This window comes from Clavelina lepadiformis, chromosome 2 (genome assembly GCF_947623445.1).
Source record: "Clavelina lepadiformis chromosome 2, kaClaLepa1.1, whole genome shotgun sequence".
NCBI classification, from domain to species: domain Eukaryota; kingdom Metazoa; phylum Chordata; class Ascidiacea; order Aplousobranchia; family Clavelinidae; genus Clavelina; species Clavelina lepadiformis.
Genome location: NC_135241.1, coordinates 17,982,141 through 18,008,612, shown reverse-complemented (window position 1 = coordinate 18,008,612; position 26,472 = coordinate 17,982,141). Strand labels below are relative to the sequence as shown.

The 26,472-nt window shown below is 36.8% G+C and overlaps 5 protein-coding genes and 1 long non-coding RNA gene across 8 annotated transcripts; 3 read left to right on the top strand and 3 right to left on the bottom strand.

The window, feature by feature from the left end:
* The first annotated feature begins 3,558 nt into the window (after nt 1-3,558).
* On the top strand, nt 3,559-7,329 carry LOC143445368 (RING finger protein unkempt homolog). Its single transcript, XM_076944424.1, has 3 exons — nt 3,559-3,916; nt 4,199-4,600; nt 4,971-7,329. The coding sequence occupies exons 1-3, from the start codon at nt 3,645-3,647 to the stop codon at nt 6,454-6,456; spliced, it is 2,160 nt and encodes a 719-aa protein (XP_076800539.1). The 5' UTR covers nt 3,559-3,644; the 3' UTR covers nt 6,457-7,329.
* A 313-nt stretch (nt 7,330-7,642) lies between these two features.
* On the bottom strand, nt 7,643-10,801 carry LOC143445371 (protein/nucleic acid deglycase DJ-1-like). 2 transcript variants are annotated; one of them, XM_076944427.1, is made up of 4 exons: nt 10,596-10,801; nt 8,475-8,636; nt 8,174-8,324; nt 7,643-8,004 (listed from the first exon to the last, which is right to left on the bottom strand). In XM_076944427.1, the coding sequence occupies exons 1-4, from the start codon at nt 10,680-10,682 to the stop codon at nt 7,850-7,852; spliced, it is 555 nt and encodes a 184-aa protein (XP_076800542.1). In that variant the 5' UTR covers nt 10,683-10,801; the 3' UTR covers nt 7,643-7,849. The 2 variants fall into 2 exon arrangements, with proteins under 2 accessions (XP_076800542.1, XP_076800543.1); XM_076944428.1 differs by having other exon boundaries at nt 10,540-10,724.
* A 286-nt stretch (nt 10,802-11,087) lies between these two features.
* LOC143445367 (rab3 GTPase-activating protein catalytic subunit-like) lies at nt 11,088-15,739 on the top strand. Of its 2 annotated transcripts, XM_076944422.1 has the most exons (4): nt 11,088-11,545; nt 11,688-11,864; nt 12,311-12,483; nt 12,656-15,739. In XM_076944422.1, the coding sequence occupies exons 1-4, from the start codon at nt 11,334-11,336 to the stop codon at nt 15,286-15,288; spliced, it is 3,195 nt and encodes a 1,064-aa protein (XP_076800537.1). In that variant the 5' UTR covers nt 11,088-11,333; the 3' UTR covers nt 15,289-15,739. The 2 variants fall into 2 exon arrangements, with proteins under 2 accessions (XP_076800537.1, XP_076800538.1); XM_076944423.1 differs by lacking the exon at nt 11,088-11,545 and having other exon boundaries at nt 11,747-11,864; nt 12,453-12,483.
* Nucleotides 15,467-18,813, bottom strand: LOC143445369 (pseudouridylate synthase TRUB2, mitochondrial-like). The gene is made up of 6 exons (XM_076944425.1): nt 18,678-18,813; nt 18,252-18,425; nt 18,111-18,191; nt 17,806-18,025; nt 17,437-17,573; nt 15,467-15,855 (listed from the first exon to the last, which is right to left on the bottom strand). The coding sequence occupies exons 1-6, from the start codon at nt 18,796-18,798 to the stop codon at nt 15,497-15,499; spliced, it is 1,092 nt and encodes a 363-aa protein (XP_076800540.1). The 5' UTR covers nt 18,799-18,813; the 3' UTR covers nt 15,467-15,496.
* Nucleotides 18,814-18,885: 72 nt separating this feature from the next.
* LOC143445370 (charged multivesicular body protein 2b-like) lies at nt 18,886-21,175 on the bottom strand. The gene has a single exon (XM_076944426.1). It carries the CDS (start codon nt 20,229-20,231, stop codon nt 19,599-19,601), a length of 633 nt encoding a protein of 210 aa, XP_076800541.1. The 5' UTR covers nt 20,232-21,175; the 3' UTR covers nt 18,886-19,598.
* A 3,195-nt stretch (nt 21,176-24,370) lies between these two features.
* LOC143445372 (uncharacterized) lies at nt 24,371-25,911 on the top strand. Its single transcript, XR_013113813.1, has 2 exons — nt 24,371-25,182; nt 25,411-25,911. It is a non-coding gene; the product is annotated as an uncharacterized LOC143445372 (long non-coding RNA).
* The last annotated feature ends 561 nt before the right edge of the window (nt 25,912-26,472 follow it).

Here is a 26,472-nt window from a genome sequence, read left to right as displayed (position 1 = left end):
TCAGCGGAAAAGGAGCAGTAACCTGACCAGCGGCTAGCGTAGTTGGCTGAGTAAGGATATTGAACACTTCATCCTCCGTTTCTTCTAAGTGCTGACTTCTCGGCCGTTCTTTCTAACAACATAAGACTTGTGATGGGCATAATTTTGCGGTTGACTGCTGAGTAAAGTATAGCTGTTTCATTGTTGTTTATATATTTGTATATTTATAGTTATTGGTTTGTTTCTTTAACTGCGGAGTGTAAAGCCGACCGCTTACTCAGTTATTATAAAGAAGTTATCCAAACTTTTAATTTTAATTTGGATCAGTATTCAGTATGCCAGTGCTTAATACTCAATATTCTAACTGCACCAGCAGCCTAGCTATCGTGTTCTACTGATTCAAAACCTCAATAAAAATCAAATGTATGACGTCAAAATGGGGGACAGGTTTTGGCTGTAGGACAGATTTTATCATTACACCGATGTTGTGTCAAATTTGTTCCAGGCACTGTGACATTGAGATATCGCATAAGTCAGGATAAGTTTTCCGTTCAATAGCCTTGGAGATTGCCGTCGGGTTTGGGGAAAAACTTACAAGATTAGAAACTTAAGTTACAAACAAGTAAGCAAAACTAACAAATTTAGAAGGAAAACAAAGTTTTTCATCAGAAAACTTACTCTGCATTATGCGACATTTTTACGTCACAATGCTCCCAACAAATTTTGCATGACACCGGAACTATAGACCGCAATAAAACAAAACTTACACGTATAAATGCAATAGTTTACTATAGTATAAAATAGATTTCATAATGGTTTAGATCAGAATAATTAAGTGTTGTAGAATTGTAGCAGCCTGATATTTTGTTATAAGTTAGTCTATACTCTGCTACACAGCTTAATACCGGAAACGCACCTGTCAATAGGAAAATCCACGCAGACATGCAGCTGGTAACAAGAGTTTTCACGCCGAGATTAAATCGTGCAAAGACTTTCTTCAGATCATGGTTAAAACGTTTTTTTTCAATTTCAATCATTTTATTTTTCGTCAAAAGCGCGGTGGGAACGAAAAAATTAAGCCAGTTGTTGTTAGCATGCGTCAATGAACGGGAAAAAGCGAAAAAGCCGAGAAGGCTTAAAACGTGCTCAAAGCTTAAAGTAACAATTGCTGATAACAGCTAGCACGGCCACTAAACCCACGATAGTTAAACCTACAAAGAAAAGAAACTGTTCATTTCCCTAAATTTAGTTTCTTCGGTAAGGTCCGTAAAATATCCGTACAGAATTGAACAAATTTTAATATCCTTAAAAGAAAAATCAAAAAACTAAATTGGAAATTAACAAATTGCATAAGCCCAAGTACATAAAAGGAAAAGTTGTAAAATTATTTATCAATCACCCCGGACGAATAAGCTTCCTATGCCACAGCCCAAAGCTAATATTCTTTTTTTCCGGTAACATGAACAGGTTTTTTAAGGTTTGGCTTTTACGACTATAGGTTGTATCAACTATCAGTGTTCTTACTAGATTGTTTTGGTTGTAATTATTTGATTGATTCGATTGTTCATTAGCCTGACTCCATTGATGCGCGTGTTCGTTAAGCACTGATGGACTAGTTGAGCATCACAGTACAATAACCAAACTGACAATGTTCTTTAGTATAATTACTGTATATAATTGATTCACAACAAAACGGTTACTGCTTCCAGAGCACAAAATAGAGATGCGTTCAGTTTGACTGCCAATGCTAGACTGAATATTGAGAACTGCCACGTTGAGCGCTGTAGCAACGTATGACGTAATTCGAAAGTAATAGAATAGGGTATGTCTCATATACTAACACGGCCAAAATATAGCACATTAGTTTACAACATCATCAGATATGCACAAAAATTCCGTAGGAATTGTAAGGAAATGGTTGTTTGTCGTACCTTAACATGTAAGGGCGACCACTTCACTACAATGTTTGTTAGTAGAAATGTTTACTGTCCTCGATGATATATGAGTCTCGTAAGGTCGTTGTACGCTTTTCTTAATCTTGGACTTAATTGTTCACCTTAGCGAATTGGTTGCACAAGAATGACAACTGTATATTCTGATTATATTGAAGCTTCTTTGAACGAATACATTTAGATAAAACATTGGCACAGCAGCTACAGCAAAAATGCTGCTGTGCTATTTTCTTAACACACGAATTGATTGAATAACTGCGACTGACTCACGTAATATAGGCATTAGGCATGCACAATTGTTATGTCACGTTTCATGAAAGCGATTTTCGTAAACAACACAGTATAATATCTTCTTATCGTCACAGAATAAGGGTTAAATATGACACTTAGCACAAGGTCATATGAGAACTTCTTTGAAAATTCCAGTCAACATGATGCACATAGCGTACACACGCATAATACACATGCTCCTTGAACAGACCGCCATATAGCATACAAAATCTCTTGCTCACCCTTTCGTGGCAGTGGGCGAAGTAGGGTTTCTCTCATTTCAACCATCACCGTTGCACTCTCCTTAACACAGTGACTCCTATCCTTTTTCGTTTGGGGCACCCTTGGTCAACAAAAAATCCGCGGTGCTCGAAATTGCTTTTCAATTCCTGTTTTTGCATCGTTCATGAACAAGCTGATTGTGGGTAATCAGCTGAACAAGCTGATTACCGGTTGTGTGCAAAATGTCCACCTCGGAGCTTTTAAAACAAAACAATTGTTATAAACGAAGTGTTTGTGATAATAAAATATCACGCCGTACGGCTAAATCCCTTGTTTTGTCTGAAATCAGGCGGCACCCTTGACAGATCGCGAAGCACCCCGTTTGGGAGATGCTGTCTTGATGTTTTACAATTTAAACGCTATTAAGGGAGATGATTAAGTATCAAATGAGTAAGTTTTACAATTGATAATTATCACAAGCATAGAGGTACGTTGTGTTTTGCTAAGGTAAATGAAACTTTGCTAAAGTCAACCTTAACCACGTCTTTTAATGACGAAAAACCTTTGTTTTCGCTGCCCTGCCGATCTTCATGGTTGAATGCATAACCAACAACGTCATAATAAAAACAGGTAAGGTAGAACGTAGATGTTTTTTATTGACAAACCATTTTCTTTTCCTCTTCATGTTTGCAAATGTCGGCTATATCAGTTAGCGATGAAAATACAAAAGTTACTTGGAAAGTAACGTGAAATGGAAGTAGAAAACAAACAGCTATTAACGTTAGGGTAGGGATACGTATGGTTAGATATGCTATATCCAATTGTTAAGCCTGTAACGCACTCTTTTGCAAGAAAGGGCTTCTCTGTTACGTTTGCATCAACTGCTTGTAAACAGTTTTGGGAATTTCCTTGGTTATGTACATCTCGTAGATATAAACATGCTTGAACTTGAAAATGAAGTTAATCATTTTTTGTGTTTGACGAACTATTTGTCCGTTTTAGCCTATGAAAATGAAACAGGTCAGCAGGTATAGGCCTATGACTTTCCAACTTTAAGGAAATAAATTTAGCAAGTTTTCAGTACAACTGTTATAATACAGTAATATCCGCTAGGTAGTACAAATTAATATTTTATTGATGTAATTTTATGCAACAGGAAAATGTAGTGCTAATATTTTTGATTTGTATGTCTACTACTACTACTACTAAACAGGAACTGCGATGGCAACTACTCCACCTCAGTCAGAGAAGCCATTTCATTACACATATTTGAAAGAATTTCGTGTCAACCAATGCCCATTATTTTTGCAACACAAATGCACCCAGCATAGACCATTTACCTGCTTCCACTGGCATTTTTCCAATCAACGAAGAAGACGACCACTTCGAAAAAGAGATGGAACTTTTAATTACAGTGCAGACGTTTATTGCAGCAAATATGATGAAACTACTGGAATATGCCCAGATGGTGATGAATGTCCATACATTCATAGGTACTAACGATGCAGTTTTTGTTTTCCATTATTTTGAACTATCTCTTATTCAGAACCTTCCATAATATTTAAAGTTATTGTGAAAGGTTTGGCAACAGTATACTCTTTTTAATAGAAAAAAGTCACAATGTTTAAGTACTTACCAATTACCATAAAGATTAGCAAGTAACTTATTTCTGTGATAGCTATGAAGCAATGATTCTTTTGATATATGAATGTGTTTTCTTGTAAACTACTTCTAGTTGTTGAATGTTTAAAACTGATCTTACACCTTGTGTGCAGGAACACCGGTGACACAGAAAGGCGATATCATTTGCGATATTACAAAACTGGAACCTGCATTCACGAAACTGATTCTCGAGGCAATTGTGTCAAGAATGGACCCCACTGTGCATTTGCTCATGGTGCACATGATCTTAGGCCACCTGTGTATGACATACGTGAACAACAGGGATTAGAAAGCTCTAGTGCTTCAAGCTTCGATCAAATAAAACCCGAGACTGTGAATTTAGCAGAAAAAATTGTGAATGAGGATCCAAAATGGCAAGATGCTAATTATGTTTTGGCTAACTATAAAACGGAATGGTGCAAGAGACCACCTAGGTTATGTCGTCAGGGTTATGCCTGCCCACAATATCATAATACAAAGGATAGAAGACGAAATCCTAAAAAATTTAAATACAGGTAATCAACTTAAGCTTGGTACTCGTCAGGTTGCATGATCCAAATCTGTTAGTGAATAAATTTTACTCATTTTCACTTAATTACATGTAGGTTGTATAACCTAGAAAATAATGTAAAATTGTTTTATTTGTTTAACACACGACTTAAATTTAGACATTACAAAACAAAGTGTTTACATCACTAGGATAGAGATATTTGAAAGGTTGCACAAATTGCACAAGTTTTAGCTGACATTTCTTATAATTACAATTTTCCACGTTTTAAATGGAATTTAGCCTTTTCATTGGTCATCTTAAAGTTTGAACAGACCTGAATAACAAATGTTCTCATTCTAGCAATCATGACTGATGTTTTATTTCTCACTATGTAGATCAAGCCCATGTCCAACAGTAAAACAGGGTGATGACTGGAAAGATCCATCCTGCTGTGAGAAAGGAGATAATTGCTTGTTCTGCCATACAAGAACGGAACAGCAGTTTCATCCAGAGATATATAAAAGCACAAAATGCCATGATATGGTGCAATCTGGTTATTGTCCAAGAGGACCATTTTGTGCATTTGCGCATGTGGAACAAGAAATACGTATTGTTGAAGACCCAGCACCAGCAAGTGGCCTTGTCGGTTCGTTTAACCAGTTAACCACAGATAACAATTTTGGTAGTTTTAGTGAAGCTGTAGATCATGGGAAAAGCATTTCTGTGGAGACACATCATCTTGACCAAAGTACGTTATTAAACAACCATCAAGCGTGGACCGGACTTACTAACAGCTTGCATGATAATTCAGAAATATTGACACGGAATGCCAGTAAAAGTCTGCCACCATGCCCATCACCCATTTCTAAACCTGTGATGGGATCACTAGGAAACGGAAAAAGTCTTGGAGTTACGGCATATTCAAAGGCGCCTGGATCAGAGCGTAGCAGTGTAAGTGATCAAGCTAGTTTTGGAAATAGTCATGGTTTTGGTAGCATTGGGTCTAATACTCCTTGGCCAGGAATGACAGTTACTCAAACTACAAATATGATTGGAAGCTTTTCCAGTACAAACTCATCACCACCAAACCTTCTGCCAAAGCATTTCAATTCATTGAACAGTGATGCACCACCATTTTATCCTCCAGATGAAACTGTAGATTCTGTTGTAGACAATGCATTGAAAGATGTAGATGATTCATATCGTCAAGAAAAGAGTGATGATAAGAATATGACAGTACGCATGTGGTCGCACAGCAAATCAGCTAGTCATGATTCTAATATGGGCTCCACTTTATTCCCAATGTCGGACCCAGTTAACATACCACAAGATCAAATGATGCGAAATACTGTCCATGCTGGATTGTCTTCTGTATCGCCTCCTCTTTTAGGAAATGCTGTGAACTTTCCAAGTGCTGGAAGTTCTTTGCCCGGTGGAAGATTTCCATCCATGCCACATTCATCCAATTTTCACATACCAGGGGGCCAAAGTGGATCATTAGGCAGTGGCATGGTGAGTATTGTGGAACTTGAAAGAATGCAGCAGAAATGCAAACAGTGGCAAGATTCATGGAATCAAGCAAAGGCCGCTTGTGATGCATGGAAGCGGGAAGCAACTGATGCAAATGAAAGGGCACGATTATCGGAGGAGCGTGGGAAAATGGCTGCGGAAAGATGTCACCTTTTAGAGAGCAAATTAACCTCGGCCGACATAGCTGGTGATGGTGATGCTAGTTGCAAGTTCTTACATCAGCATTATGAACTTGATGAACTAAAGAAGTTTCCGGTGGCAAAATTGAAACAGTTACAGACGAAATATAAAGCTGATCTGGAAATACTGGAAAAGCTTATTTGGGAATTGTTATGGCAACCCCAAAAATAAACTTGAAAATAGTATGAAAAACAATTATATGATTAATCGAAGACACTAACATGAGTAACTAAAATAGCATTCATTACTGGTTTTTTTATTCTGTCATTATTCCTTGTATATGTTAATATATGTTGTCCACAAATTACAAATTGATTAATAAGACTGAGTATTCTTGCTGGTGATCTTTTATACCATGTGCAAATTCTTTCTTGTAACAAATTCATTATTTTCTTTAAAAAAGCTTTTGCTAAACTTTTTAAGTGAATTAGTTGGTTTTGAATAGCTGCTAAGGGTACAACAGACTTTGCTAGGAAGCTTGCGGTTCATGGTGTACATTTCACTAGTTCAAATTTTTGTATATAAATTTTCTTTGGAATGCTTTACTTAACTTTGAAAAAAATGTCAACTTTTCATATCAATAAGATTTGATGAACATTTTATTATATCAAATTGTTAACAAAGTAAAAGACCAGGAATTTAATTTGATAAAAAGTGCGTTGTAATGTTTTTTCAAGATGAAATATGGTGGTGAAATTAGCTGAACATGACAATTTTATACCTATTGAAAGTATTCCATAAAACGTTTTTTTAATGGTTTGTATAAGGATGGAAGTATAGACGTTATCCATGCATGTAACAGTTGTGTCATTAGCCTGATAGATCTGCCAACATCAATGGTTTATAATTTTGAGCCAATTAATTTTAGGAGTAATTTTTGGATTTTTTTCATGCACCAACCTAGTGGTTGAATTTTCTGTACAAACAAGTGAAAGTTCATTTTTGGCATCACATTCATGTTTCTATTTCTTGTGTCTTATGCTTCAATGTGCCTATAACGTCATAGAGGGAAATGTATAGAAATACAATATATCAGAAACAGTGGCACAAGAGTGATCAGCTACAAGCAGAGTGGGCTTTATACCACAAATGAGTATTTTAATTTGCTTCAATATCACACCTAAGTTGTTGCATGAATTGTTCTTGTTCCCAAAACGCTGCTAATTTCCAGCTACGTTACTGCAAATCAGCTCCTGCGGGATGGGATAGTAAACATAATATACCAGTATTTGCAGTTGGAATTAACACACCAAAGCAGATTTGCAGTTATGCACATAATTAATAACTGCACACCCACTCTACAATGTAGCTCTGGCAAAGATAACACTCATAAAAAATTTCAGTAGAGCATCCAGAATGGAACTTATAGAACTTATCATTAAGCACAGTTGCATTAAATGCACCACATCAACACAATGATAAAACTAACAATTTAAGTATACTACCAACACAAAAAATAACAGCAAATTAATCGATTGTATCCACCGATAAAGTGTTTTGCCATGAACCAAACAAAAAAGTATTCAGAAAAAGAAATTCAAGATAAATGACAAGGCTGACATAATTATTCCAAAAGCATCGGAGTGGCCACTCTGTCTCTAATTTCTTTTCCACAGACAGCATCAACTAACGATAATGCAAATTCAAAAGCCGTACCAGGTCCACGACTAGTGATCAAATTGCCATCTTTGACAACACAAGCTTCTCCATAAGCATAACCTAAAGCACAATTTCTTTTGCAATTGTGCCATGCATAAACATTTACAGTGAAAAAATCAAAACACAATCCAGTTAAGCCAATATCTTTTCTTTTATCTTTTGTAATTAAATTAGACTGAAAACAATGCATACTAACTAAGTATCTAATACTGTAGCAATAATAGCATACCTTCCATTCTTTCTTTGAGACTTGGATAGGAAGTGATATTTTTACCAAAACCTATTCCATGCGCTTTCAGTGCAATTGGAGCTGCACAGATTGCTCCAATAACTCTATTTGCCTTATCTTGCTCAAGTAAAATCTCCTTCACAGATTGCGCCTAGAACAAATAAACACAGATATGTGAAACACAAAAAAGTCATCACTTGATAACCTGAATAGAAAGAAAATAATTATAGCACATGTTTCATCCCTCATGAGTCCAACACTTTTAAATGAATAAAACAACTACACATCTTTTGTTGCATACCTTGGCTAAAGCGTTTGCTCCTTGTAGCCCACCAGGCATAACAATTGCATCATAGGGACCATTTTGAATTGCAGTTGCAAGATCTGCATCAGGTACAATTTTTACTTGACGACTACATGTCACAGTGCCTGCACTTGTTAAACCTGCAACTGTGACTGAAATCTAAAACATTCCGTACAAAGTTCATAAAAATATATTTGCTGATCAATTGTTGGCACAACACGTTAAAATTTTACTTTTAGGGCACAGTTTTAAAGTGATTGAATTTTATATAGTCCAGTGGTTCTCAACTGGGGCCTACGAAGACAAAACTAGCTATGGGGGCAAAGTGCGGTGCAATTGCCAGCAGATGATTATTTGTGCCGTGAAATGATTATGGTTTTCATACAGTTGCATTCCTATGCAGGTTTTTTTTTAAGGTTTGGTTTGGGTGACCGCTAAGTAGTTTTAAGAGACCGCAAGTGTTTCATTTAAATACCAAAAAATAGTAGTAGTAAGTTGCAAGTCCAAATTTTGGGAAACCGCTGGAGAAATTTGATGGACCGTTTCGGTCCCCCAAAACACCTTAAAAAAAACACTGTTCCTATGCAAGGCATGCAGGCAACATAATTTTCCTTTATGTTGTAACAATTTTCATCAAATCTGTCAGAAATTTACCTAAATTTAGCAGGGTATATTTGGTAGGCCTACCATACGTCCTCTTTTAGGAGGATTTGTCCTCTTTTCTCAAGAAAAGTAAATGGTCCTCCGAGGACGCTCAAAAATGCCCAAATGTCCTCTTTTTTCGCATTTCGAGTTAGTTGCTTATACTTTCAAGTTTCAACAGGACTTTTAGGCGAGACGTTGTATTTATTTCCAAACAATTAGGCCTACTGTAGCCATGAAACATGCTGAATTGCTGTTTGAAAAAAGGTTTTCCAACAAATTGCCCTACCAGCCCTACTTTCTTGATCTTGTTAAAAATCGTGCAATTTTACTTTAGCATTATGGCCCATAATGCAAATGTTGAACGCATTTTTTCTTTGATGCAGCCACAATGGTGCAAAGAAAAAGACAGTCTATAATACAGTAGTTAGATCAGTTTCGAGCATCTTGACGGTTGTCTATAATTTCAATGATTTTTAGTGTAAACTATTTCACGATCTCGTTAAAAATGATCATTCCTTATTGGCAAAAGTTAAGGGAACCGCAACGTTTTCATGGGCTGAATCCGAAAAATAAATTGATTTGTTGTTTTTTTGTCTGTTTTTGGAACTTTCGCCTGCAACTACCAAGGAAATGTATAAAACAGGGGTTTGCAAACTTGTTCAATGAAAGAGTCGCTTGCGGAAAACTATCAACACCAGCGAGCCGCAAAATCAGTAATGATTGTCAATTTGGTTATTGTATTATTAGTAGTCATTTTGGGATATTACTTTTCAGCTAGAAGACACATAAAAAACATGTCAGCGAAGCGCACTTTGACCACCTTTGCCATTGAGTATAGAATCTACTGTTTATCTGAAAACAATTTCGGATTCTATATCTATTGTTACGTCATAAACAAAATGCTGGCCTAAATAAAGAAAAAAACAGACAGAAACGTTCATAAACGGTACTCTTGGTAGCCTTTACAGTTTTTTTGGAATTTTGCGATTCGACTAGAAGAGCCACAAAAAACATGCTGGCGAGCCGCAGTTTGTCTACCCCTGGTATAAAACATCATCAAACTCAAACGTAACAATTCTACTTTCGTTTTACTTGCCCGCAAAAAAAATGTCCTCTTTTTGGGTGCTGAAAATATGGTAGGCCTAATATTTGGTAATACAGTAATATCTTTATTACAGTAAATCTATTAAAACATTTAAAAACAGTAGTGGTCCGCATATGCTTTGTTGGTAACAAAAGGGGTCCGCCAAAGACAAAAAGGTTGAGAACCAATGATTGTCTATATAGGCTAGGCCAACTATTTAAAACTGTTACTGATAATAACCAATGATGATAGCCTACAGGCAATACTGTAGTTTAGCCTTAGTGCACAATAACGTTACTGAAAGGTTTTGGTGAACAATGACGGAGTAATTACGTGCAAAGCAATTTTCACAGTGGCAAAAAAGCGCAGCATGAGAAAGGGATCGTCACCTCAGCTCTTCTCATCACATCGATCGCAATCACTGCTTCCATTTCTTCTGCCCCATCAGCTAGCAATACTAACGCCTTAAAACCCATTTTGTGCTTCTCGTGAAATTTACGACCCTTTTCCAAGCTTCACTTGCAATGCGTAACGTTGGGTGTATCGGGCAAGTGTTTAGGGTTTGAAACTTTTGATAGAAACGTTTTAGCATCAAGTAACGTGTTTACGACCTCGCGTTTCTGGCGTTTGAATGTGGCGTGTGGCGGGTGGTCGAACTCGTAATTATCTGCGAATGCTGCAACGTTGCAGCATAGACTGCTATAGGATCTATATACTAATCTATAGACTATATAGATCTATCCACTGTAAGATCTGTAGGCTCTTACTATAAACTCTTATAGTAGTCAATACTTGTAGAGAGGCAATTAGGACAACGGGACACGGCGCCACATTTTCACATATAGGCTATACAGCACTTTAGTGTCGACATATTATAAAAAACAACTGACTCCAGTCAAGTCATCTCTGAGATGACTTGACTTAGAAATGGACTCAGGTTTCTGTCTCTCTAGAGTCTAGAAGCTATGAAGCGGGGTTTATTGTATATTAGTACGTTTTGATGTGAGCGCTTTTAACGTATTGGTGCAAGCAATAGTTCCCAGATCTGACGTGACTTGCCAGTTAAGTGTTTTGTGTTTAGTCGTTTAGGCTATTTAAGAGAATAGATATTTACGTATTTTATAATCATGAGTGAATCTGAAGATGAAAATGCTGTAGTACAAGAGGATGAAGTTTTTGAGATAACTGACTTTACAAATGCTTCAGATTGGGAAAGTTTTATTACTCAAATTGAAGAAATAATAACCAACTGGAATCTGACTTCATATGTCAAATTGCAGCCGCTCCAAAATAATGAAATTACTAATGGAGATTGGGAGGCTGTTACTGCCCATTTGAAGTTTGTATCTCAGAAATTTTCTATTGCTGAATATACAATGATTACCATATCTGCTGCATCCTTTTTGTCTGTTAGTTACTTAATTTCAGTCATTATGGAAAATCTGCGTCATATGGGTAATTGTTAAAGTTTTTGTAAATAGGTTTACCAATGTTCCCTTTACCATGACTTTGCATCGACTGAAATTCAAGCCAGATACAGAACAATTTGTTGAGGAATTGGACGAGGAAGATGATGACAAGATACCACTCCCACAATATGTTGAAGATATGATGTGCATCGATAATGATTTTCCAGCTAGGGCACATTGTATTGCAAGGTATGTGCCCTTTAGATAGTAAGGTTGGGAATTTCACCCATTTTCTTTAAGGTTTAGCCAGATGAAATTAGCCGTTAGTTGTCAAAGTGGCTAATTTTCATTGACATCATTAATTCAAGGCAAACACTATATACTTTTTATTCCAAAGGATTAGATTGAAAGTTGTTGCGTTTGCAAAGTATGTTTTAAATGCTAGACTCCAAAAATGTTCAAGAATTAAAATGAATAACAGAGAAGCGCATTTCCATAAGTCGATGGATTACCAACAATTTTGCTCCAAATTCTGTCGTAGATGTATGTTTCTGGCTAATGACCATCAAATTTCTTATAGCTGCTACTTGCTATGCTATTTTGGCGGGATAAATTTTCTCCAACCTACTACACATGTACACTAAAATTGTAAAAGTCTGAAAGTGGTGTTATTTATTATGTTACATATGTTGCAGGTGGTATGGTTTAAGATGTTTTCTTATCTTGTCAATATCCTCTAGTAATGGTATCACAAATCAGTCAAAATGCAATCTTTTGACAAGTTCTGTATCTATTGCTCTGAATAATATGTCATGTGATGTTCCATTTTTTGTCCAGATCCAAGAAAACTGGCGAAGAATGTATGAAGGTATATTTTTCTGTATTAATCGTCGTCTTCGCTCATACTATGCTATGAAATGGCAAGACAACACGCAGTTAACTTCCAAAGATAAACAGTTTTCAATTAATCCTGCACTTTGATCATATTGGTTATACTATTTTACACTCTTAATTTAAATTATTTGCTTTTATTAATGCAGGTAAAGCAGTAAGCACAGGAATGTCAACTCAATTTGAGATGGTCCATCTGAAGAAATGTCCTCAGCAGTATGCCTATTTGTCTGGACTTCTTTATCTATTTAAGAACAAGATAGGATTGACGTCTCTGTTATCTGGGGAAACCCGTGTATCTGCTCGTTTCACGTATGTCTTACATGACTGGGGCATAGATGGGAAATGGCCAGCTAAACCACCAGATCCTGAAGCAGTTGCCAGCCATTTTGGCACGTTGTTGTATGGATGCTTGGAAGACCCAGTTACAGAACTGCAACTTGCAGCCGTGTGGCCTTCTATGACTGGTGATTTGGTTATAGATAATGATATACACAGCGATTTCAAACCATTGTCAGCTCCACGGTGGGTCGTTAGACTCTGCTATGCTGATGACTTGACCTGCTTACTAAGTTCCTATTTATATGAATTCATAAAAGCAACAAATAGAACTGAGTCCATGTCAGACCTGTTGAATGTTTTGGAGGACCACACAACTGATAAACACTTAGGTCAGGCCCTCGAGAAAATTACAGATCCTTCTGCTGGTGGCATGTTGCCTGGTGTAAAACTCGCATCTGGGTTAACAAAAGTAGTAACGGATTCTCAAACTCTTTTTCGAAAGAGTGCATACACCCTAGGAAGGATTGCTGCAGTCAGAGGAAGAATACCAAGAGAAGTGCTGAACAACATAAAATCATACATGTTTTTCCAAGAATCTACAAATAGCAGACAAAGTTCATCGCAGCAGCAACAGGCATCAACCTACACTTTTTACCACAAATTAAAAGCTGCTCCAATTGACAGCCTGACTCACCATTTAGCAATGTGCGCTATCGTAGTGAACCTTTGCCATGGAGGCCTTTCAGCCCTGGCACAAGTGTGGCATGTGTTTGTATCAGAGCTAAGAACCATGCTTGACAATGGAGAGTGTTTACCTGGGATAGATAGCAGCAAACCTGATCTAAACACATGTTTACTTCACCAAAAATTACAGATGCTCAATTGTTGTATTCAGAGGAAGGTTCTCAGAGAACAACGATCACCAAGATCTAGCAGTGAAGTAGATTTCAAAGTAAACCCCTCATTTGTAGATATTTCAGAAGATTTAACTGAATCAAACAACCACAATAATCATATGGCAACTGATGAATCAAAAAATGAAACAACTCCATTGAAAGAGGTGGACAAATATGATGGTAACTTGGAAACATCAGAAAATGCTGCAGCTAGCAGTAATCATTCCGAAAGGTTGTCTTCTAATGATTCCAGAGGAAAATTTTCAGTACAATCTGATGATGAAGATGAATTCTTTGAATGTGAAAGCGATATTGATCTAGGTGACACGGAACAAAAACACATTACCAGTGGTGACCAGCACCAAGAAATAAGTGAACAGCAGTCACTTGATCAGGTGTCATTTACAGTGAACTCTAATAAAACTGAAGACGGTGCTATAATATCTAGGGATGATGTTGAACATAGCACTAATGAGAATAAAGATAGCATGGTTGACATTGATGTATCATACCCAGCAGAAGGCAGGCTAAAACCATGTGATGATTTGAATCTCCTGCATTGTAATTCTTCTTTGTTTATCCCTCACACTCAAGACCATGCCCCAGTAACTGAAGACCAGTTAGAGGAACAAGCAGAAGTTTTCTCCAAATTAGGTGACACAAAGGAGGGCTCAAAGGTCAGGGCAAAAATGCAATCTGCTTCACTGCGTTCAGATATGGAAGCCTTTAAATCTGCCAACCCAGGATGTGTACTGGAAGACTTTGTACGCTGGTACTCACCTAGAGATTTTGAGAATGGAGAGCTTTCTCAGCGCATGAAAATCCCTCAGAACCTTTGGGTAACTACATGGAAATCAGCTAAACCAGTTCCTGCTCATAGGCAAAAACGTATATTTGATGATACAAAGGAGGCAGAAAAGGTACTTCATTTTCTAACCAATTTGAAACCTGCAGAAGCAGCACAAATGTTAATTCCTGTCTGCACTCATGAAGCATTATTGGTCTTAAGATTGGCATCCGATGCCATGAAAGAGAGTTTGCCGAGCTTACCACTAATATGCAACCAAATTGAAGCTCGTGCTGCACAAATCTTTAAACAATGGCACATGTATGGGTCTGTCGCGAATCAATTTCAACCATGGACAAAAGACATTCAAACTAAAGTGGAAGACCTCTTTCGACAAATCACATTTGCTGAAACTATGATAGAAAGAGCAAGGTCATTACAGCACAAGTTTCGAAATCTTGGTGACATGGCACAAGTGAATGCATTTGTGCGACAACTTCTGGAACACCCTGAGGTACCCCTTGATGAAGCTGCGGTTGGACCGGTTGGCTGCATTATAAAATATTATTTTCAAAACCAGCAAAATATTGTCGTGGAGGCTGAGTCCTCTTTGAGTTCAGAACAATCTGAAGATGTTAGGTTACCAAAAGAGATCCCTCCTTTGCCAAAACCAGCTGGGCGAGAGTTTATCATTCGTGCTAGTAACTCTTATCCATCAACTTTTTCACGCAAGTTGCCTCATCGCATGTATGCTGTGCTTATGCAGAATGAATTTCGTTTGGCATCTGCCGTTTCCCATGATTCGACGTTTTTTTGATCTATTTTCCGCAAGATTTGCAATTGTAATTTTTGCGCAATGAGTTTATTTTATGACGCAGTTTTATCATTTAAGCAAATATGGATAATGATATTAATTTACATTTGTGCCTGACAAGCAATAAATTATTGGTTGCGGTGATATAATTCGCTAGCTAGATGAAAAGAAGACAGATCCATAAAAATTCAAATGCTTTTATTGTGAATAATCATGACGAAGCTAAGTGATCAAAAGCTTTATTCACAGTTTCTGAAGTGCTGTTTTTAGAAGGTTCAGGAAAAAGTATATCGCTCTTGTTTTGCTGTAACATCTTTACAGATGTCTTTGCAAAATATCGTTTTCTTTTTAAGACACTCTTTCTAAGTATGTTGTTGGTGTGGTTTATGGAATCAATAACATTATTCACATTGACGTTCTTTCCCAATAAAGTGAGTTCATCATGGATGGTAAATACAGCATCTTGCTGACGTTGAAGCTGAGTACAGATAGCATTTGATCGCAACTCCAACCCGATTTGATGAATTATTTTTCTGATAAATATGCATGATTCCCGAATGCAAGTAATATCTGCAGACAAAAAGAAATATCGTTTGTAACCTCCACAAACAATGACAACACCTTTTGTTTCATTGAAAACAAAGATGTGAACTCCAGTAACTTAAAAAGTAATTAGATAATTTAAATTATGATTACTATGTTACAGATAACACCATTACTTCTCCCGGCAAATAGTTGCAATAACACTTATATCAGGGTTCAAAAAAGTTAATTTATGACGATGGAAACAATTTCAATGGCTGTGATGTAAATCTTTCAGTGCCGAAATCCAAGTCGAGTCATACCAAATTACAATTCACAATTAAACTTTGTTATACGTTGATACTAAGGTTATTTTAAGAACTTGCAGTGTAACTTTACACGCATAACATTTAATTTTACCCCTTTTATGAAATTTTTGCACATTCAATAGAATATGTTGCAATGCAATTTTTGGAGTAAATATTTTTGGATAATAACAAACGATCTTACAAAAACCTGGCTAGGGTCAAGTCAATGACTTAAACCTTTCATCTCTGTTTGCATGACTAACACGAACATGACAATGTCAAATGTATGATATATGTGAGAGCAACAAAATGCCTGTAAATGTACCACCACCATCAGAATCAACATGCTCTCAGAACTCAAAAAAAACTTCTCTACATTTTGCTAGTGTTATAAGAAGTTCTTATTAAGAACCCCATCATATTAATTCATTTTTTGACAATGACTTTATCAACAAAAAGGCGATAACCGCTAACCTGTGCAGAAAGATGCACAACTAATGAACAGCAGAAATGTGGTAAAGCTATAACGCTTAAAATATGCAATTGGGTATTCTTGCAATTCATGTTAAGGACAGATGGCTAGAGCAGCCACTTAATTCAGAAACTAGTTTTTACTACATTCTGAAAAATTTTGGTCGTAGCAGCATGTACAAATTTATTGACAAGATTAATTGATAATGTTGCAGGGTAACTTTAAATAAACTGAATTTGTTTAGGTGTTACCGTAGTGTTTCGTCTTCCAATCAAACAAAATTAGCAGCAAGAGGACAAACACAATTGTGGATAGGCCATGTGTAAATTGAGCATCAGTTGGCCTAATCAATAAAATTTATTCCAGTACAGTAACACATTCTCGCTAGACAACAATTTACTCTACAGTAGTTTTTGGATTTGATGGCACTTCAGAAAATAGTTTGGTGTGATGAAATCAAAAAATTAAGACACAAGCTGAAATTGCCTATATACTGTAGTTAGATGCAGCGGTATGGAAAAGTTTGTATTGTAACAAGTTTTATTGCAAAATGTTTTTGAGCATTGCATTGTTACGAAAGGCTATTAGACAAGTGTAGATTTGCGTCCACTAAACATATTTGTGGACCGGGAAATCTGGGATTGGTGACAGCTTGTGCAGTACTATGATAGAATAATGTAAAAACATGAGATGTGGCAACCACAAAAAAAGGAAAAATTACGATGTAGCATCACCTATGCTACAATTTTGTATGACATCACCCAGTGCGCTGTAAGCTGCCGAACCATGACCTTCATAGTGCAAGTAACAAATTGATAAAAAATGACTGTGTTATTTTATCCAGCTTACCAAGTATAAATTCCGGAAGTTTGAGCGAAGTCAACTTCATATCAATAATTACTGAATCAGTTGGTACATACGGACGCAAAAATCCTTTCGATGCTAGTCTGTATGCTTGCTGGCTACTTAAGTCTAAACCAGAGGCCCTGTAATTATAAAAGTCAGTATCTAATAAGTTCGTTAAATGGCAGCCATCAAAACATGCAGGAAAATGATAAACCGTTTTCTCAGCAAAGAACAGATTTGAGAGGTAAATGTAATGTGTTGTCAGATTATTGCATGATCAAGATGTTTCCTGTAAAGGTCAAGCCAAGGGAAAATTTTTTTTTTATAAATGTGTTAAAACCACTTGGTCACATATTTTTTAGTTTTACTTACTCCATGCAAGCATTTCTGTGTTTGCCTTGAAGCACAGTCAGTACACGTGTAATCTTTTCTTCAGTAATATGGTCCCAAGTGCTTTTCTCTACTATTCTGGACTCCCCACCGAAGGTCAGTGATGCCAAACCAAACTGGCCCTTGACTTGGTATCGACGAGGAAGATTTAGCTTTTTCATTTTTTGCAGTATTTCTTCACCTTGTTCTTGCAAACCCAACACTGATGCAACACAAAATCAAAAACTGATTTACCTGATGCAATAATAACAACCACATTATTATGTAAAGCAAATTGGTAATCCAACCTTGTAAACCACATGCATGGACATCGAGAGTGTGGCCCGCTGAAATATGGAAACTGTCGTTGTTGTATCTTGGACCCTGTACTAAAACAAAAACAATCATTTAACAACATTTAAAGCATTCACAAGTTTAAGAAATGGTACCTAAAGGATGATCAAACCAGTCAGGAACATATGTAGGAACCATATGATGTAGTTTATCATTTGAGGGCTCAGAAGTATCACAGTCCAAGAGACTTCCTTTGGTGAGATGAGTTTCTGAAGCTGGTTTAAATAGAATCATCTGCTTCTGTGGCCTTTGTTCTAAGGTATTAATATCTAAAAATCACATTCATTAGGTTTGTCATTGACAGGTAATGACATTTAAAATAAGGTATTGAAATTTATTACATAGAAAACATCATGGCTTACTCTGCTACAATCTGATGCAATAACATGTAACCGACAACACTTAGTTACTGTGCCACAAAACGATCTCACAAGATAAAATAAAAATTAATCAATTGTATGCTTATTGACAACAACAACAAATAAACAACTTAATACACAAGACCACACTAACCAGTTTACCTTGGACAAGCCTTCCTTGAACCTCTCTGAGTAAGGATGAAATAGCTACCCCTGAAGGTTTGTACACAGCAAACACTCCTTGAAGAAGCTTATGAGCAGTAGGTGCATATGTAACCACCATCTTGTTTGACTTAAATAACTAAATTCAATTTTACAAATTTTTTCATTTATCTCTTGTCAAAAATATCAAACTAACATAACATATTACCTACAAGTATAACAAAACATGTATATACAATAATAAAGATATTAATTAACCCACAAAATCTCGAGCACACCATCGCATGGTTCATTTGATCTTCCAATATACACTACACACAACTCCAATGTTCTGGCTGTCAATTTATTAACGTTAAACATCACGTCTTCGGTAGGCATATAATATTATAACTTATTGATATTGCAATAATACGGTGGAAGCTTGTTTAACTAGCTAGCCTTATCTTCCATACTAAAGATGTTGAAATTTGATAAATCTGTCTAGGGTTTTATCACATTGTGAGTGCTGTGTCCAGACTCAATTGCACGGATATTTTCTCCCAATTTTGAAGTGAACTACTGTGTCCCTTTAGTGTCAGGTTAACAAGCTTCCAAAGTAATTATACAAAACATGAATAGAATACCGTAAGTATAGTCAAATAATGAAGCACATATAAGAAGGCTAATAAGTGCACAAGGTAGAAATTTATTTCAACTAGAAATGGTAGCTCAAGCATAATTAAAGCATCAGGCAAACATTGTAATGGGAAAATCATTAATTGACAATAACTTGAAGTGTTGAATGCACCCATAAAAGCAACTATATTTCAGCTCTTTTAGCAACTTTAAGAGCTTTCGTGGGTACAGCACTCTTCCATTCTTAAACAGTTTTTAGTCAACTTGTTCCAAACGACGTGTAATGACAAGCTATATATATGAAGTTTAATCAGCAGGGGTCCTCAAGGCATTTAGCTTTGCTTCAATTTCGTCAAATTCACGTGACGATTGTGCTTGACCAAGTTCGTTACTTGGCACATTGACACCAGAAAGCTTTCCTGACATATCAATACCAATTTCACCCAAAACCTGGTTGATGATTGAATCTTGTTCTTCTTCATCTCCGCTCTCATCGAGAACACTGTCCATTGTATCATTAATCAGTTCTTCACTCATTTCCATCTTGGCATTTTCTCTTTCAAACTGCTGCATTGTTTGTGCCAATTTTTGTGGATTCATTTGAGCATTGACCTTGGACATTGTCTTAGCAGTTGTTCCCATAGCATTTGCCATCTTCATGTTTGAATGCATGGCCTTAGTTTGTACTCCAACTGAAGTTATAGTGGAACTCGTTGCATATGATCGAGTTTTTTGCTTTCTTAAATTGACCAACTGCTTTGCAAGAATGGCACATGCTTGTTTGTTTCCTTGTCTTGCAGCCTTTTTGATTTCCATCTGTAATTTCTTCTCCTCTTGCTCAATCTTTGTTCGATCACGAGCCATTTCTCGATTGGCTCGGCGTAGATGCCGATCTTGATCTCTCATCTGTTGTTCAACAGTCTTCTTTTTGCCAAACATATTTACTTTGAATAAAACTACACAAGCAAAAAATTGAGAATATATATAACTGCTTTAGAAAAATAATTTTATGATTAAGTATAAGAACATGCCAAATTAAAAAGCGTTCCATCTTTTCTTGGCAAAACACAGTAACATAAAGTTCTAAGAAAGTTCTCATATCCAAATGAACTGGATGATATCAATCAATGCGCCCAATGCAAAGCCACCATAATCGTACTGTGTAACCTAACATAGGAAAGTACATCCTAGAATAACAAGCCTCTAAGAACTGAACCTCAAAGATTTGATTTTTTGTATTTTTTCTTGAATCCAAGGAACCGGTTTTCTTTTGTAAATAATGTCATTGGCACACACAGACTACCAGGTTTACAGTGAATAGTGTAATGGGTGTGCACCTGTTAACTCACACGGGGTGTGTGTAGTGTACAATAAGTCTTCAAAGTTTATAATGCGGTACTTCAGATTACCATGTAGCTAATGGCATAAACGCACTCAATACTGCTTTTCGTGTTGTATCGAAGCATTTTTGCGCACTCGCAGTTGTCGTTTTTGATTGTTTGATGCATCCAAAACTTTGCTGAAAACAGCCAGTCTGGCAAAACAAGAATAATAAACTTGTCAGCAGAAATCTGCCAAACATAGTATTGTGATTTTGAAACTTCAGTAAACAGACGCTGGTAAATAGTCACTTCAATTACAAATTGGTGTGAAGATGAATAAGTTTGACGGGCACACTGTTTAGTGTTGAGTGTGCATACAGGACGCTATCCATTTTGGGAACTGGGGAAGTAAGCAGAGCTTAAATGTTTAACTTTATAACTCTATAGGCCTACTCAAAATTAACTCCATTTTAAAACTTACAGGGTTCAAAATTATGCATTTAGAGTAATCAACTCTAAAGCAACCAAGTGCCGTTGTATATCTAATTATCACTGCTCAACAATTTTTTTTTTTTTTTTGTTGCATGAGATTTTTTAACTGATTCTACACAATTTTGGGATGCTGATTTCAAATCTGCAATCAGTTTCTTTATGCATGCTCTAGTTTTCATGCAATCGACAATTTAAATTTTTTCGTTTCTGGCGCATATTTAGTTTGCGTTGTCTGTATGGTACATACAGACAACGTACATTATGGTACATTATTGCATATGGTACATTTCAGATAGAATCTTTCAGCTCTTTTAAGTTGTAGCCTACTGCTGTTTAAGGGCGTTTGAAGAAGTTAGGCATTTTGATAATAGTGAGGTATTGCGGATAGATGCTGTAGGATAGGCTATAAGCTCTATTTTACACTCGTCTGCAGGTAGCCTTAATTAGAACCAAGGTTTTTTATTTTTTTTGGTTGTATGTGGTAAACCTCTGTTCCACAGTTAAGCACATATATTTTTCAGATTTGGTCATGGCTTCTTCTAGTAGACGTAAATGCAAAAATAAACCTGATTCATTTTGTTATATCTGTGGTGTGTACACGCTTCCTCGTCAAAGACGAAATATAACATCGTTTGTGAAGCGTGCCTACAGAGCTTACTTTGGCATCCATCTTGGTGATCAAGATAAGAGATGGTCTCCACATATTGTGTGCCATAACTGCGAAGAAACGCTCAGAGATTGGACAAAAGGAAAGCGGAAGAGTCTGCCTTTTGGCATTCCAATGGTGTGGCGTGAACCCCAAGATCACACGACTGACTGCTACTTTTGCATGGTAAATATAAAAGGTGTTGGCAGGAAGAGCCGACAAATGCTTTCTTATCCAAGTATACCATCAGCTATACGACCTGTTCCGCACTCTGATAGATTCCCTCCTCCAGTCTTTAGTGGTTTTACATTTTCTGAAGATGAGGAAACTGAATCGGAAAGGGAAGAGGTTATGGAAATGGAGTATAAAAGAACAGATACAGAATCTGAACACTCTTCTTGTGAAACCAGAGTAGCTGTTCAGCAGTTTAATCAATCAGAACTGAATGACTTAGTACGTGATTTAGATTTGCCCAAGCAAGCAGCTGAGCTCTTAGCCTCCAGACTCAAGGAAAAACAGGTTCTAGATCAATCTGTAAAGGTATCCTTTTTTCGAAAAAGAGAAGAACTCTTTCTTCCCTATTTTTCAGAGGAAAATAAGCTGGTATACTGCAACGATATACCTGGTCTTCTCGAACAACTGGGTATCTCCTCGTATGATCCAGGAGAATGGCGATTGTTTTTGGACAGTTCCAAGCGCAGCCTCAAGTGTGTCCTTTTACACAATGGAAATGTTTATGGAGCTGTTCCAGTTGGTCACTCCACTGTCTTGAAGGAACGGCATGATGACATCAGAATTGTTATGGATTTGCTCAGATATCATGAGCACAACTGGATCATTTGTGTTGACCTCAAAATGGTTAGTTTTCTGCTAGGTCAGCAAAGAGGATACACTAAATTTCCATGTTATCTATGCATGTGGGACAGCAGAGCACGTGAAAAACATTGGACACAGAAGGAGTGGCCCTTACGTGAAACATTTCAAGCTGGCATGCCTAATGTAACACACAACCCAATCGTAAGCAGAGACAAAATTGTTTTTCCGCCCCTGCACATCAAACTAGGTCTCATGAAACAGTTTGTTAAAGCTCTAAATCCTGACAATGAATCCTTTCATCATCTTCTTCATACTTTCCCTGCTTTGTCATATGATAAAATTAAAGCAGGAGTGTTTGATGGACCACAGATACGTACACTTATTCGTGACAAAAACTTCATTCAGAAAATGAATGTCAAGGAGAAAGCTGCATGGCTATCTTTTGTAGATGTAATAAAAAACTTCCTTGGCAACAGAAAGGCCCCAAACTATGAAACACTTGTATCCAAGATGCTCTCAGGGTTTCGTGATTTAGGATGCAACATGAGCATAAAAGTACATTTCCTGTACAGCCACCTGGACAAATTCCCTGAAAACCTTGGAGCTGTCAGTGATGAACAAGGAGAGCGTTTCCACCAGGATCTCATGACAGTGGAAGAACGCTACCAAGGTCGGTGGGATCGACATATGTTGGCGGATTATTGTTGGGGCATCAAACGTGACTGTCCTCAAAAAGCGCACAAACGCAGAAGTTATAAGAGGAAATTTTTTCCGGGGTTGTAGAGTAATTGAATTTTTTACATCTTGTCATCGATAGCTTTGAGTTAATACTGTAGGTTGCCATCATTCTTTTCAATGTCATTTTGCAAAAAAAAACTCACTTATTGCATGTATTTTACCAGCAAAAATGTTCTTTATTACATTTTTTCAAAAATTTGGTGCCTAATTGTCTGGAAATACAATTTCTAGTGGTAACACAATGATTTCTGGGAACTTATTTTTGTTTTGAGATTGGTTATTCGACTATAAGCAAGAACGTCATTTGACAAATCAAGTAATTTTTCAGAAAATTAGAATTTAGTAAGGATAAAATTAAAAATCTCAATTTGCAAAAAAACTAGACCTTGCAGAAAAAAACTAAGGTCAGATTCGGATTCAGCGCCCCCAAAATAGGTAAGAACAAGTGTTGGTAGAAATGCAACAAAATTTTTGTTGACCAGTGTTATCTATATACGTCCAGAGATGAGACATCCTCACATCACAAACCAAAAATGTCAGCTGAATTGAGAACAAAATAGCCTAATCGGCCGAGTGACATGCAGTCGTGCAGGTCATCATCTTCTTGCAGGTTTGATTATAAATCCACAAAAAACAGGGTGTTTATTTTCACGAGCTAAGCTTATTTATCGGGAGTAATAGAACTAGATAACATTGTACTAGCAACACAAACCTTCACGTTACCACTAAGTCATAACAGGCTAGGCTATTTCTCGGTACCAAACAAGTGCACAGCAGTATAGTCTCCTACAGGAAAACGGGACACCGGTCTGCTATACTTTTGGGGTACTTCTCATGACCCGTTTTTTAAAAATTATTACGTCATATTGTTGTATTATCTCATGAATCCTTGCCATTCAGATCTTCCAATTGGACTGTAAAAATATGAGACCCAGAACAGAAAACCTCTCCAAGTTAGGTTTATTTTGGTTGAAAAATTACATATGCTTAAATTACGCACGTGACCATAAGACGTCACAATCATGAGTTTTGGTTTGAGGGTTGCGGTTGGCTTGGTTGTACGGTAGCTTGTAAGTGCCACAACAATTATAATTTGGGTTCCACAAAATATTTATGATCACCACAAAAATATTTCACGTTAGCGCAAAATATTTATGATCACCACAAAATATATATTTTTCTCAGCAAAATATTTTAGAAATTCACAATATATATTTTGTCTCCCTCTAAAATTATTTTGTGCTTTCAAATTATTTTGTGCGTTGAAAAAATATTGCGACTTCGAAATATTTTGCGAAGTCGAAATATATTTCGCTGTGAAACTTCCACTACCGCAACAAATATAAATTCGCCGCACAATATTTTAGAATCGCCGCACAATATTTTAGAATCGGATCGCAACATTTCAAAATGTGTGCTTACCGCATGGTAGGCGTAGTTGATGAGGTCTTCGGGAAAGGAATAAGGTTACCGGTCACAGCCACAAATAGTGAGAGATAGTAAGCTTTTGCAAGCCTTAACAAGCTTAGGTGTAGGCTACACGTTAAACATTGTAAGGTCTTTTGCAAGTTCAGTATGCAAACAAACTTTCTAGGGCTTGGCTGTATAGGTTAGGCCTACCGAATGTAAGGTATAGGGCTATAGGCTATGTTTTTCTTTTGTCGCGAAAACATTACAATAATTTTTTCTTGTTTACTATAGGACAGGCCAAAGCTGTTCATAACAGCATAAATTTTAACTGACTTTTTCAGAAATTTGTTTTATAAAATGAAGTGTACCTTCTTAGTGTGAAAACTGATTTTCATTGGAATGAATTGTGTTGAGTGCCATAATGAAATACCTGACATTTTTATGATATGTTCACACTGTGGTCACGGTGAGTAGCGTACCTTTCAAGTGAAGATATAAATATTTTAATGAAAATTTGGCTGTAGACTAACATATTTTTTGTTTTCTTTTTCACACCAACAAGAAATGTTTTACCTAAATCGACTATGTGTCTGTGTATTATTATTAATAACTAATTATTATTTAGTAAAAGATATATGATACAACGTGCCAAGTCATGTCTCAAAAGTCCACCTGTTGTTTTTATGTTTTGCAGCTACTACTTTGGATCAAGATCAAATAATATCTGAATATTTCCATTCAGGATATGAGTATGGAGAAATTTTACAATTGCTACACAGTCGTCATAACTACGAAGAAAATGTGGCTGGAAAAAAGACATCGCCGTTTTATTTCAGGCAGAAAAACGTATCGAGGAGTTGTTAGATGGACCGTCTTTTTTTGGTGGATATCGGTCAGTTTGGCACACATTACAAATGGAAGGTTTAAGAGTACCAAGGTTGTATGTAGCTGATGTACTACGTAATATTGATCCGAATGGGTGTGAGGCTCGAAGAGCTCACCGTTTAAGGCGAAGAGAGTATCACAACCCTGGCCCAAACTATGCATGGCACACAGATGGTTACGACAAGCTGAAACCATTCGGATTTTCTATACATGGTGCAATTGATGGATTTAGTCGAAAAGTGCTGTGGCTTAATGTTACACGATCAAACAAATGTCCACATGTTGTCGCTAATATGTATATTAAAGCTGTCACTCACTTCCAAGGCTGTCCGATTGAAGTAGTATCAGATTTGGGTACAGAAAATGGATTGTTGGCAGCAGCGCAGTGCTTTTTTCGTGATAACATTAACTCGCATCGTTATGTACCATCACCCCGAAATCAGCGGATAGAAAGCTGGTGGTCAATATTCTCCAGGTTTCGTGCCTGTTGGTGGCGCAACTTTTTTAGTGACCTTGAGTTTCGAGGTATTGTGGATTTCTCCCAAACACTCAGCAAAGAATGCTTGTGGTATTGCTTTTCATGTTTAATTCAAAATGACTTAGATTTTTTCAAGGACCACTGGAATACTCACCGAATAAGAAAATCTCGACATAATGTAATTGCAGGACGGCCAGATTTACTATATTCCATGCCAGAAAGATATGGAGGAATTTCGGGCTTATTAAAAAACGTTGCACCACACAACATTAGTTTGGTATTGGCTGAAATGTCACAACCAACTGAAACTGAAGACTATCAAGAATATTTTGATTATGCTACATCTGAACTTGGACAAGGAGTGCCATCTTGTTGCACTGAAGCATTAGATCT

Coding starts and splice junctions, on each gene's coding strand:
- LOC143445369 (XM_076944425.1), bottom strand. CDS start 18,798: ATGGTGGTTACATATGCACCTACTGCTCATAAGCTTCTTCAAGGAGTG. Junction 18,426..18,677: donor TCAAGGAAGGCTTGTCCAAG/GTAAACTGGTTA, acceptor TGTGATTTTTAG/ATATTAATACCTTAGAACAA. Junction 17,574..17,805: donor CACAGAAATGCTTGCATGGA/GTAAGTAAAACT, acceptor TTATAATTACAG/GGCCTCTGGTTTAGACTTAA.
- LOC143445368 (XM_076944424.1), top strand. CDS start 3,645: ATGGCAACTACTCCACCTCAGTCAGAGAAGCCATTTCATTACACATAT. Junction 3,917..4,198: donor GAATGTCCATACATTCATAG/GTACTAACGATG, acceptor CCTTGTGTGCAG/GAACACCGGTGACACAGAAA. Junction 4,601..4,970: donor CCTAAAAAATTTAAATACAG/GTAATCAACTTA, acceptor CTCACTATGTAG/ATCAAGCCCATGTCCAACAG.
- LOC143445371 (XM_076944427.1), bottom strand. CDS start 10,682: ATGGGTTTTAAGGCGTTAGTATTGCTAGCTGATGGGGCAGAAGAAATG. Junction 8,637..10,595: donor ATGTGATGAGAAGAGCTGAG/GTGACGATCCCT, acceptor GGAATGTTTTAG/ATTTCAGTCACAGTTGCAGG. Junction 8,325..8,474: donor GAGCAAACGCTTTAGCCAAG/GTATGCAACAAA, acceptor TATTTGTTCTAG/GCGCAATCTGTGAAGGAGAT.
- LOC143445367 (XM_076944422.1), top strand. CDS start 11,334: ATGAGTGAATCTGAAGATGAAAATGCTGTAGTACAAGAGGATGAAGTT. Junction 11,546..11,687: donor GCTGTTACTGCCCATTTGAA/GTTTGTATCTCA, acceptor TTTTGTAAATAG/GTTTACCAATGTTCCCTTTA. Junction 11,865..12,310: donor AGGGCACATTGTATTGCAAG/GTATGTGCCCTT, acceptor CATATGTTGCAG/GTGGTATGGTTTAAGATGTT.
- LOC143445370 (XM_076944426.1), bottom strand. CDS start 20,231: ATGTTTGGCAAAAAGAAGACTGTTGAACAACAGATGAGAGATCAAGAT.